Below are 13,357 nucleotides of genomic sequence, written 5' to 3'. Positions count from 1 at the left end.
TATCAGAATAAAGATCGTGTATCACTCGTCGGGAACTAAGGAAGAATGGCATGCACCGCCGGTGGCGCACTCAGGATTTTCAAAAAGCGTAGCTTCTTCATTACTGTCAGATGTCGGAATGAACGTCTTAATAAAGAAAATTGAGGAAAAAGCGTCCATTGAACAAAAGTTATTCTAGTATACAGGAAATTATCCCAATGAGCCAATTTCACTAACATAAAACTAATGTTCCACATAACGTAAAATATGACTATTATAAATCTTTTACTTGAAACTAAAAGAATAGACAAATACAGAAATAATTTGAAAGACTCTTATCTTTAATACATAGGTAACCATTCTACGAGTATCACAAAAATTATTATTATTCATTTACAGTCATAAGTTACAGACAACCAATACACTTCGAAAGTAAACTTCACTTATTCCAAACTACTGTTATGAAATAACGAAAAAAAAAAAAAGTTCGTAGTAGATGAAAATAAAGTTTTGAGACCGTGGGAAAGAACCAACGTACCTAGTTCTCCTATTTCCATCTGCTCTTGAGTGTCAGCTGCGATGTTCCCATAAATAATCTCAGCTTCGGAGAGCTTTTGTTTTTTTATATGCTGTTGGTTAAGATATCTGAAAGTAAAATTAATACGTGAATACACAAATATGCTTACTTTAAGGTTGGTTTAAAGAGACAAGTTTTGCCGATAGATTTCACTACAGTCCTCGTATCTCTCCCATATATTTTTTAACTTTCACGAAAATTCACGATTTGTCTTACAAATTTCAAACTACAGACTTCAAATTTTTAGAGAAGGAGCTTCATAACCTATCGAAGGCAACGATCAGTGCCGATTCTTTATTTGGAATTTTCTTCATTGTTGAAATGGCTTAATTGTTGAAATTTGATATCCAAATCTTTAACAATATATTGTTTCAACAATGAAGAAAATTCTAACCATACCAATTCTCTAATCTCCACTTTTTTTTTTAATTATATTATCATCACAATAGGTATTCTGCCTTTATTGGCAGGTCACTTGGTGCAACTGAGAAGCTTCCATGTTCCACGGTCTTTCATTAACCTTTTCATCTTCACGCATATATCTTTTGAAATTGTCCATTAACTGTTGCCTCCTTTGCCCCCTCCTTCTCTTTCCTCCCACTATACCTTCTAGCACGTCCCTCATGATACAGTTCCTTCGTAGCCAGTATTCCAAACAGCTTCTGCTTCTCTTTCCAATAATATCTAAAATTGTTCTCTTCTCCCCCACCATTTCTAAGACCCTCTCATTCGTTTCTCCCTCGACCCAGCTAATTCTCTCCGTTCTTCTCCACACCCACATTTCGAAAGCTTCCAGTCGTTTTTCATCACTTTTGCATAGTGTCCACGTTTTTGATCCATACAGTACAATACTCCACACGAAATATTTTATGAGTCTTTTTCTCAATTCCCATTCCTATCCTTGTTTTTATTTCACGTTCACACTTCATATCATTACTAATAATACTACCAAAGGTATCAAAAACTAGTCATCTGTTCTATTTTCTCCCTTCCTACTTCTATATATTTGACACCGACCGCTTTGTTCAAATCACCATGGCTTTTGTCTTTCTCACATTTATTTTCATCCCATATTCATATTTATATTAAATACAAAAAAATGTATATATATATATTGTACAACATGTTAAAATGTATAAAACAAAGATAAATGATATTAAATACCGGTAATATCTACGTAGCAATACACGTAAGCTACCAACGATAATAACTACGTCCATCTACTTATAGTTTTATAACTATTACAATACTAATTTTCGTACAAATTTGTTAACTGAAAAAAAAAAAAATCTATTGAACAAAACATTAAAATGCAAAAGAGACTTTAAATATTACTGAATAACACAATTACCTAGACTGACTGCTTCACACTTGCTCCTGTGTTTGAATTATCGACTTATCTCAATAAATAAGCACAACGGACAAAAATAATACCCTCCTGAATTTGATTTTCAACCCTAATCCGCTTTAGTCTCAACCATTCTGTATGCAAAGCTGATGTCTACCACCGAAATACTGAGTTTGAAAATATAATATATAATGAGGTGTTCAGGCTTAAATTTCTTGTAAAAGATAACTACACTGCAAAATATACTTTGGAATTAATGTCCTGCAGTTAAACATATAACGATCGTGATTAATATATAATATCAATAAAATACAATATAAACATATATCAACTTTTTGTATATATATATATAGGGTGCGGCAACGTTCATAGCGTATTATCAATAACACACTTATTAAGTACAAGTAACTGCCTTTTATTGATTACTCATTATGTCAAATAGTAGTTATAAGTATGCCAGTTGTTAATTTGCAAATCATTGTTTGATTGGATTAATCACCGTTTGAATATAACTGTGTTCAAATGATGTCCCCGCTCTACAATACATTCATCTAAGCGGCATTGGAAGTTGTTCATAACTCGTCGTAACATACTGCCTGGAATATTGGCAATGGCAGTTCGGATACGGTCCTTCAACTCACGACTAGTGGTGCAGCTTGTTCGGAATACTTTTTGCTTGAAGTACCCCAAAAGAGGAAATCAGAACATGTGAGGTTGGGTGACTGTGGCGGCCAAGAGAGATCACAATAACGAGACATTACTCTCTCTCTCCGGCAAGGCCTGTTGCAAGAAAGTCATGCGAATTCCGGTTGTCTACTAGGTCTCTCCGTCTTGTTGAAACCACAACTGGTCCATACCCACATTCAACATCCGTAATTAGGGGATAACGAAGTCCTTAGATAGCGTTCACTGCACCTGTATCATCCTTGAAAAAATAAGACCCAATAATCCCAAAGGAGGTAACATCACACCACATTGTGACACGAGAGCTGGCAAGGGATTGATGTGCAGTTCATGCGAATTTACCTCACTCCAGAACTGTATACTCGCAATGTGCTTCATCTGAGATCATTGTGGTGTGTAATATTTCTGGATTTTCACGAAGGAGATCACGCATTGTTATGCAGAACTGCTCTCGTAAAACGCAATCCCGAGGCTTAATTACATGAACCATTTGCAGTTCATAAAGGTGAAAATTGAGATCTTCGTTCAGTATTCTGAATAAGTGATCGGACATTTGTAAACATTGGAAATGACGACGAGCAGATTTTTATGGCCTACGCAATATTGCAGCACGAACATTATTAACGGCTTCTTGTCCGCCCAGTTCTATAGTTTCTTCCTAGTTTGTGACTGCAAGCAGAAGGTAATTGACTATACCCACCTTTCGATGGTCCGTCCCAGTGTTCGAAGTGAAAAAAAAAAGCAGAGGCGGTATGTTTTATTACGATTTTGACTCGACATACCGCCTGTCTAAATGCTGAAATACAGTGAGAGTATGTTGCCTAAAAGGTTGCATTTTTATTTACATAATAACTGAAAACCATTGGAGAGCTTTTCTGTAGTTGCGAAAGGGGATTTTCATCCCACGTTACTGATGAGACTGATCCTCCGCCAACAACTGATTTTTTTTTTTTTTTTTAATATCCCCTTATGTTGTATTATAGAGAATTATACACGAAAATGCTCAAAAACTGAGTTTTTATATTAACAATTTCCTGCGGAAAACCCCTGGACCCTTACTTGACTGAGGGGTAATCCAAACCCCCGGAAAATCTGACCCCCACAACTCCTAAATCCGCCCATACTCAAAACACGACATTTATTTATATGCATTAAGGAAGACGACATACATACATAAGAAAATTCAATAGGGCACATCAAAATATATACTAGACGAATTTTTAAATGAAGACACCTCATTTTAGAAACAAAAGGTAGGAAAAAGATAACAAAAATCTCCGTGTTGTCAACTTAGAAATTATTTCTACATAAGAAATAAAACTTTTGATGTGCAAAGCTATTCGCCAATTATTGTGTATAAAAGGGATTTATTAAAGGTATGTAGCATCTACTCTCCAGTGATGGTATGTCTTGATTACTGAAAAACCAGAGGCGGTATGCCTTCATCACATTAAAAGTCAGAGACAGTATGGCATACGACCGCATACCGTCTCACTTCGACCACTGGTCTGTCCCCTTGGAACTTTCCCATGACGCCTCATGTTGAAATGTTGCCTGAATAAACGCTAGACAATAATTTACAGATTCATTATTCTTGAAATAACTTTCAACGATAAAGGCACATTGCTCTACCCTCTACCAACCATGTCGAACTAACAACCGAAATAGCAATTCAGTAGTACATGAACGCTGCACGAGATGGCGCGCATTCATACATTAAGTCATTGTACTACGCGGATCAAATTACGTTATGTACGCTGCCACACCCTCACATATGCACATGAAGAAAAGAAAAGAAAAGAAAAAAAACTTACAAATATAACCGATGAAGATAACTTATTCCTTGACTATACTGCTTCCAGGCATCATGATAGGACCTCAACAGATTCGCCTCTCCATTCTCCCGAACGGTCTCCAACAAGGACTTCACGTGATCATCCAGGAACTTTTTAGTCTCAGCATATAGCCGATCAGCAAGTGGCTCCGGATACGCTACACACAGTGAATAGACGTCACTGCACACACGTTAAGGAAAACAACGAACAGCACGCACAATTCCTATTATCACAATATTATTCCATATTTATAGATATACTAACATTTTGAAGTGCTTTAAGTAACAGAATACGAGGGACAGACAAAAAGTTCCCGGAATTCCGTTGTAGCTCTGTATTACCACAATATAAGTACACATTTACTTAATTGCCCTCAAAGAAGGCACCTTCAGAGCACACACGCATTTGTTCCACTGCTCCTGCGATTGGTGGAAATATCGACGAAATGCTTCTTTTGGTACCTTCCGAAGTTCAGCCCTCGCATTGGTTTTGATCTCTTCTGCGTTGGCGAAACGGAAAAGGCCCATTTTTAGCTTCGGAAGAGCCAAACATCCGAAGGTGCTGAACTGTTTTTAAGGCTATCAAACTCTCTGAATCAGATTTTCCCCAATTTGCACATGAATTTAATGTTTGCGCGTTGCTCGATCTGTGAAATTGCGCCAAATGATCACTACACACTCCTCTCCATTCAGTTAACTCTATTCGCACACTGCCCGTTAAGACGTGTTCAAACTTGTCAAATTCATAATTAGGCATCCTAAGGACTGTATTGCACAAGATTCATTGTGCTTCCATCGCAAATGTCAAAACTACGCCAGCACTCCGGGAACTTTATTTCTCCTCGTATATTCTGTTACATCTCTATTACTTTATCAAATACAGTATGGTCACTATCATCATATACTTGTGTGTGTAAGCTTCACCTATATTTTGAAGAGTTTTAAATATAAAACATATTTACTACAAATATTATACTAAATATAGAATATACTTACTATTATATACTAAATATAAATAGAACATGTTTGCTTGTACCACAATTATTTTATAAAATAACATTGGGTCAAACAAATTATTGCTTTAAGGATAATAATAATAATAATAAAAAAACTTTTAGCGACCAAAAAACAAACCTGTTATGTATATATATCACAAAGAATAGAAATATTCTAGCGTATATTAAACAGAATGAACTCACCTGCGCACGTGTCCTATTAATCTTGCCTGTATACGTTTCAACGACTACTTGTCGTTCATCCGCAGTACGTCGAGTTGATTTTGAGTTTAATGTCCCGTTCAGCAGCGAGGCTATATGAGACATTGACTTACTGGTTAACGTGGAATCCGAACCACATGTGCTCCCGCTGGGAATCGAACCTGGATCTTCCACACCAAAAGCGCGTACGCTAACCGCTTAGCCACAAAGCAGCTCATATCTTCAGTGCGTATTCTTTAAGAAATTTTTACGTTGCTTTGTGGACTTACCAGTACGATTCCTGCACTGTAAAAAATCATTATAATTCGTTTACATAAAACATAACTCTGAATTTACTTTACAGATTAAGTGTCAGTAGCCATAAGGAAAAATTTTATGTGAGACCAACGTGGTCCCACGCGACACTTAACCTGTTACGGTGACTTTAAAAAAGCGCTTAACCGATAACTGGCAGGACGTATCCCCTATAGTTCCTATTCAAAATAATTCAATCAAACTTTATCCACAAAGAAACTGAATCAATAATCAAAAATAATCCGTATTTTTTATGTTTCTTACATTGTTGAGACAGTCTCATTGTTGGAAGACTTGTTTCTGAAGAGTACTATTACGTGCTCTCAACAATGAAATAAATAGTATATCAGAAGAATTCCACAAATTACTCTCTTATTACTGCTTTAACTTGTCTGTGGATAAAGTCTGAATATCCATCGTTTGAATTGCATTGAATTATATTGAATATCGTTGCTTCCTACAACATGCATTGGAAATATATAGTGAACATGGTGGCATCTACTGGCGGTAGCCGAGGAAACGAAGGTCCCGAGTTCGATTCCTGGTGGGGGCACTCGGTCGAAAAAGTGTAAAAAGCTTTTTCAGGCCAGCCTTCGTGAATGAGGTTTTCGTCGTTCACACCAGGCAAATGTTGGAATGGTACCTACTTATAGGTCCCAGGCCGCTTCCTTCCTTCCCCAATCCTATTGAGTGTGCTCGCCGAGGAACGTCATCTCTCAAAACGTGACGGGCTAACATGGCTATAGATGCCGAAAGCCCAAAAATCTAAAAAAATAAAATAAAATAAAATGAATCAAAATAAAATAAAATAAAAAATAAAATAAATCGAGGAAATGAAATGAAATCTTTCAGTTTTACGTCCCACGTTTATGCCAGCTAGGCTAAAGGAGACGTTGATAAGAAATGAATGAAATGAGGGAATGAAGAAAGTGGGAGGAAACAGAACCCCGAGAAAAATCAGGTACATGGTGTTTGTCCAGCACAAAGCTCACTTGGCGCGAACTGGGATCGAACCAAGGATCCCATGCATCAGAGGTGAACGCCCTACCACTGAGCCACCACGGTAGCCGAGGCTTTACAGTTATCTTAAAAGAACACACTTGAAGGGTTAATATGCTTCACTATCTCCACAACGTCTTGCTTTAAAAAAAAACTGGTTCACGTTCGGGGATGAAGTTACTTTCTGGAAATCTACGGGCGACAAGTCGTCGCTGAAACGTACACACGAAAGATTAAAAAGATGGATGCCTCGGACGGTTCGATCTTTTTCATATTCTATATGCATCTTAACAATTCAGAACTAATGCTGGGATTATGCGACCGGGTATAGTCTGGCTCACGAATCTCTGCCGCGATTTTTTCTTGCCGTCAACCGCGGCAGAGATTCGTGAGCTAAGCTATACCATTAAGTTGAAGAAAAAAAAAGCAAGTGATACTCACGTATACATTCACTAAGGGAGAAAAGGTTAAAAATCTCTTTTGTAATGATTGTTAACGACAAACGTGACTTCCCCTTTAATTATCAAAATGTAAGAGACTTAAGGTCCAAGTTGAGTGACTTATATGTGAGTATCGCTGCTAATGATTTTGATGTTCTATTATTTTTTATTAGTATATGGTGAATTTACAGATCATAGCTATGTGTATCGACAGGATTGACAAAATAGGAATGCGAGTGGCGTATTGATTGCTGTCCTCACAGATTTTCTTGTTAAATATATTCCAATAATTAACAATACAATTGAAGTACTATGCATAAAATTGGTAATAACACATAAATCCGTTTATATAATTGTAGTTTATTTCCCAACTAAAACAAAATTTGACAAATATCAAGAACCTTTCTCAAACATTGAGCAGGTTAAGGACATTCAGCACAATAACTTACTAATCTTCGGTGATTTCAATTTTCCAGAAATTACAGATTCTGATTTGTTACAAAGTAGTCTGATCTGTATATCGTCAATCAATTTCTTATCATTATTTAACTTAAAATTATTCAATTCAGTGAGATCCTAAAAATGGAGGTTCATTACAAGTGCATGTTGGAACACAAATCCCTGCAAAAGCCAGTTTCTCTCTGTAGTAATTTTGATAGGTGGACAATGAATTTTGAAATCTAGTTCCTGATTTTACCCAAAAATTAATACCGTAAGGTCCGTTACACAGTCACGCGGAGTCCCGCGTGGCAAGATTGTTCTATTGGTTCTTATGGGTGCATACATAGTCACGCGGAGGCCTTCGCGTGGCCCTATCCGCGCTCCGCGAGGCGGATAGGACCATTGAGCAAATGGATGCTTACATAGTCAAGCGAACTCCGCGCGCGGAGCAGCTACTGCTCTTTAAAATCTAAAAAGAAACACGCATGGTAGCAAAAGCAAAATGAAAATTGATCCCGATTTCTTTTCTTATTTTTGATAGTGAGTTGCTAAATATTATTTTATACTGTTCTATAATACTATTTTCATGTTTTTATAATGCTATTTTTAATTTAGCTATAGTGCCTTCGTTTAATTGGAACTTCCAACTAATGTCTTTGCTTAATTGGAACTGTACATGTGGTGTCCTTAATGTATATACTATTGTTAACAGTGCGTGACTATTGTAATTTTTCGTCTTTCTTTAAACAAATTACAAATTTCACTTTCAGTTTCAATTATCACGGAGGTTAAATTAACACCATGTTAATGGGATCCCTCTTGTGAGGAATACAAAAAGCGTGACATTTGTGAACAGGCATGGAACGAGATATGTAAAAGATTTTTTTTGTAAAAATGAAGGTATGGACAATGAAAAAAGATAAATTGAGGCACAAAATTTATCTCTATTATTAAATAGTTGATTGGATGAACAGTGATTGCATGTGAAGTTCTAACCAAGTGTACAAACATTCGTTATTTTCATTTGTTAAAAAACAGTATCATGACATTTTTTAAAGGAAAGTGCTGTATTTTAAGAGCGTGCATATGGATCCTATTTAAACTACGTTTTCATAGTTTCGATGGATTTTTTTTCAATTAGATCATGGAACGACTGAATTGACGTACGGAAATTACTGAAGTACTTTTTCTCGTCTTCTCGCAAATCTATACACACAGACACAAAAGCTACCTTCAGACTTCTTTGAGAAACTAAGGGATGAATCTTGAGACATTTATTTTTCTGTGTTCTTTGTTTTCTCTTCTTACAGAAAATGAAAATGAAATGAAATCTTTGAGTTTTACGTCCCACGGTTATGCCGGTTAGGCTAAAGGAGACGGTGATGATGAGTGATGAATGAAATGGTGGAATGAAGAAAGTGGGAGGAAACGGGAGAACCCCGAGAAAACCCACGCACACGGTGTTTGTCCACCACAAAGTTCACTTCGCGGGGACTGGGATCGAACCCGGGACCCCAAGCACCAGAGGTGAACGCTCTACCTCTGAGCCACCGCGGCCCCTCTCTTCTTACAGAAATATTAACATGCCACTATTGTCGTTTCGATCTTTTCAGGTTGACTTGCAACACTGACTGAGAAGAATCCTGTGTATAATCACGTAGCGCGTAGCTACGGATGACTGTGTAAGCACACACGCGTAGCGCGGACGGCGATGCGCGGAGCTCCGCTTGACTACGTAACGGACCTAAGTGTTGTCTACTTTCTAGTTTCTTTCGGAAATCTCTGGTCAGACGGAAAGTAAAACCGTTTCTTTTCCTCCCTATGTAACCTTTTTGTATTTCAGTAGCGTGCACTAAACTAAACCATTTTTATTTTCTAAAATGAATAATTAGTTGAATATATTCCTTAAAGTCCTCTTCTATGGAGTTTTGGAATGCTCGTAGAAAGAAATTTTTCAAGTATTGATTTTTATTTGGTGAAAGTGTACGGAATCCTTATGCACATAAAAGTATAAGGTATATCTTTCCTGTAAACTGAAGTGCTAAATTTATTTTTCCGTTGTATATGAATGTCCAAGAAGTTTAAAAATATATCGGATTCTTTTTCTACAGTGGGTTTTATATTTTTGTGAATACTGTTAAATTCGAAAGTAAGGTCGGATAGCGTGTCTTCATTCTTATAAATTATCACACAACCATTAATATAACGTGAATACCTGATTTGTACTTTCCTTTGCCCAGAATTTTAGTTCCGAAATGGTCCATTACTGTATTAGCCATAAGAGACGACACAGGGCTCCCCACAGTTGTGACTCATGCGAACAGATGAAGACTAGGCGAGGTAATGGACAATGATAACCGATTTGCATGCTTAAAAAATAACAGATATCTCATCAATAATACACTTACAAATACACACAACTCCATCCTGCGCGTATATAGTTTTAGAATGTTTGTGCACTCGAACTGGTGCTCAATATTTAAAATTATGAAAATTAAACTACTTAACGCGCTAAAGATGTCAATACGAACCATGAAGTCAACCATTCTTATTGTAATCTTATTAACAGCTAGCTTTCTTTGTACAAACTCTCTACTTTTTGCATGGAATGATAACATTTAACATTGCTATTAACGGTATACAAACAGTAGTAATGTAAAACCAAGCAAGCATTAACTGATCTATTACCTTAAAATATTTAGTTCGCTTTTTCTTTTCCAGTTTTACTATAATTTTACATAAAGGATACCTAAAGCGATCGTTCCACACGGATCTTTGTACGTTGCCAAGGGTCACAACATCCTGCACAGTTCTTCTTAAGTCACTCCATGTCGCTTCGAAGTTGACCTTTTTTGGTTTCAGAGACATCGTATTTTCACTGGAAAAAACAGAAGGAAAATATTTCAATTAATAACAAAAAGCTAATCTAAATATCAGAAAGCTGTCATAAAATATAAATGTAATAATATTCACTGAGAGGCTGGAAGTTTCTTTATAATGTTAATCTGTAACGTATACGTATTTTCCCAATATACCAATTATCTTTTATGAGTTCTAAGAAAACGGGAAATGCAACAATACGCGCTAATAAACAAAAATTTCAATGAACATAAGTACTAATCACATATATATATATATATATATACAAAAGCGCCCATCAGAGGGGTAAGGTGGGGCGCTCTCCCTCCCCCCCTAGAAGAAATTGTGCTTCGGAAGATCGAAAAGCCAATAGATATTTTAGAATAGTTACCGCAAAATCTGAGACTACATTTGAAATGTCGCTTATACTTGCCCCCCTTGGAAACCACAATATGGGCGCCCTTGGATATATATATATATATTACAATACATATAATTAAATGAAAATTTAGTTAAGTTCAGTACACACTTGATAAATATTAGGAGCTGGTAACAGAATGCTTACCACTACCGTACGCTCGCACATATTAGCTTACACAACAACTGAAATACGGTACGACAAAAATTAATTTTACGATTTTTTTATCCTAATAATCTAACTTATTATTAAAGCCATTCCTTTTCTATAAGACGGCTAAAAAATAGCAAGACGCTGTCGAAAAGTTACCGTATGGAAAAACATAAGGATATCTGACAAGTAGTAGGGATTATAGATTTTGGATTTTATCTTTGCGCTGATTCCAATGCCCCTACATGTTATAAAATGATCATTGGAAGTTCTAGATTTGAGAATTCCAATATGAAGATTTGTCATATTTCCAGCACTCTGATTCAGTAATACACTTAAGACTTACTTCACAACTATAGCGTTCTTTCCCAGACATGACACGCTGGTTCCTACAAATGTCTGGATTTAACATTAACTCACTTCTATAGCGCCCTAATGTTTATTTTCGGAAAACGGTGGTGGCTCCCTCCATCGAAAAAAAAAAAGAAAAAAAGTAGGTGTCAATGATTTCACGTATCACCACAAAACATGACCACTTCTAACGAGATGTTCTGAATTTAAAAGTAGTTCCTACCAGCCCATCTTACAATAAGTAATATCAGTCTACCACAAAACTGAAAATAAAACACTTCAAATTATTTACACATTTGTACATTCACTAAATTTCGTATTTCATGGTGCTATGTGAATTCACTGATACCTACTTCTATTTACTTTGCTTGACCGATGAAAGAAGCTACTATTTTTCGAATATATCAAGAAATAAATATTAAGGTCGCATCAGAGATGAGTATCTTATTTGTTTATTAAGACATAACAGGTGTATTCCGTACTGGATTCTTTCATCATGGCATTATGCTGACCTTGACAGCCATCAGGGCGGTAATAAAGATACAGTGCTGCTCATTAGGAAAAAAAAAAAACATTGTCGGTTGACTTTAAGTGATCTTTTATGTATATTATAGGTCCCTAAACTACAATGCTGCGTTATTTAAATATATTTCTGCAGTCATTCACGAAAATAACCTTCTAACAACATAAGGAATCAGCAATAAACTCCTCATATGTCAACACGACATTCAGACAGTAAACTTCGGGTCACTAAATAATTAAGTTGCAAAGTACAAGACACACGCCGAAAACTTACTTAAGGACTATAGGATCGTCAATTTATTGCACCATATTTGAGTCTTAAAAGAACAGAATTTAAGCAATTTGAAAACCAACCATCATTCACGTTGTATCCTTTAATGAATTCCGAATTTACTTTTTCTTACGTGATTCTTGAAAATGTTACCATACGTAGATGGCAATCAAATGTCAACTGTTTATCATTTTCCATTAAATTCGTGCTACAGTATGAGAAAAACAGCTCTTGGTTTCTATATTATAAAGCTCTTCCAGTGGCTTACACTTAACAGGGGCCACGGTAGCTCGGTGGCAGAGCGCTCACTTCTGGTGCGTGGGATCCTTGGTCTAATTCCAGCTTGGGTCATGTGAGCTTTATAGTAACCAATACTGAGTGCGTGTAGTTTCTTGTAGTTCTAAGTTTCTTCCTACACTCTATTCCAACATTTTATTTGTCATCATAACCGTCTCCTTTACGCGTCTTTGGCTAGGATATCCTGGATTCAAGTCCGAAGTGAGCTCATGTGATTCGGATGCTACGTTATGCTGAAGTCCACGTTTCATATAGCCTCGGTGCTGAAAGAGACGCTCAACTGTAATCCAGCCAACTCTTAGGTTAGGTGAAAACTAGTAACAATAAACAAATAAACAAAAATATATATATACATGTTGTTCAGTGCAATAAATATATTTGTGAAGCTGCTGTAAAATATACAGGATATTGCCAAACTTTATCACCGAGATCCTTAAGGTAATAGCTCCGACAAATATTTCAGCGTGAGCCTCAATGGATACCACATTATACGTTCTCAAGACAATTTAGCTATAATAAAATAAGATCCTGAAGTTACTTAAGAGTCTTCATCCCGGCGAAATTAAAATACAGCTAATTTTACAGTAATTAAGTGATATCTTCAAATAGATAAAAGATAATTGAAATACGGAACAAGAGCGCCCTAGAACAATATTATTTTGCGTGAGGTACCGTT

The 13,357-nt window shown here is 36.3% G+C and overlaps 1 protein-coding gene across 3 annotated transcripts in view; it reads right to left on the bottom strand.

Moving 5' to 3' along the window:
* The window catches only part of Cul2 (cullin 2), a 75,683-nt gene that overhangs the window by 49,283 nt on the left and 13,043 nt on the right, over window positions 1-13,357 (bottom strand). For all 3 annotated transcript variants that reach the window (XM_081741347.1, XM_081741348.1, XM_081741349.1), the window contains 3 exons: window positions 10,563-10,691; window positions 4,403-4,603; window positions 518-624 (listed from right to left, as the gene is read on the bottom strand). In XM_081741347.1, coding sequence (XP_081597473.1) covers window positions 518-624; window positions 4,403-4,603; window positions 10,563-10,681 — 427 coding nt within the window. In that variant the 5' untranslated portion in view covers window positions 10,682-10,691. Of the gene's footprint in view, window positions 1-517; window positions 625-4,402; window positions 4,604-10,562; window positions 10,692-13,357 lie in introns of those variants that run through there.

This window comes from Thermobia domestica, chromosome 15 (assembly GCF_964235325.1).
Source record: "Thermobia domestica chromosome 15, izTheDome1.hap1.1, whole genome shotgun sequence".
NCBI classification, from domain to species: Eukaryota; Metazoa; Arthropoda; class Insecta; order Zygentoma; family Lepismatidae; genus Thermobia; species Thermobia domestica.
This window is presented reverse-complemented; position numbering and strand designations above follow the sequence as displayed.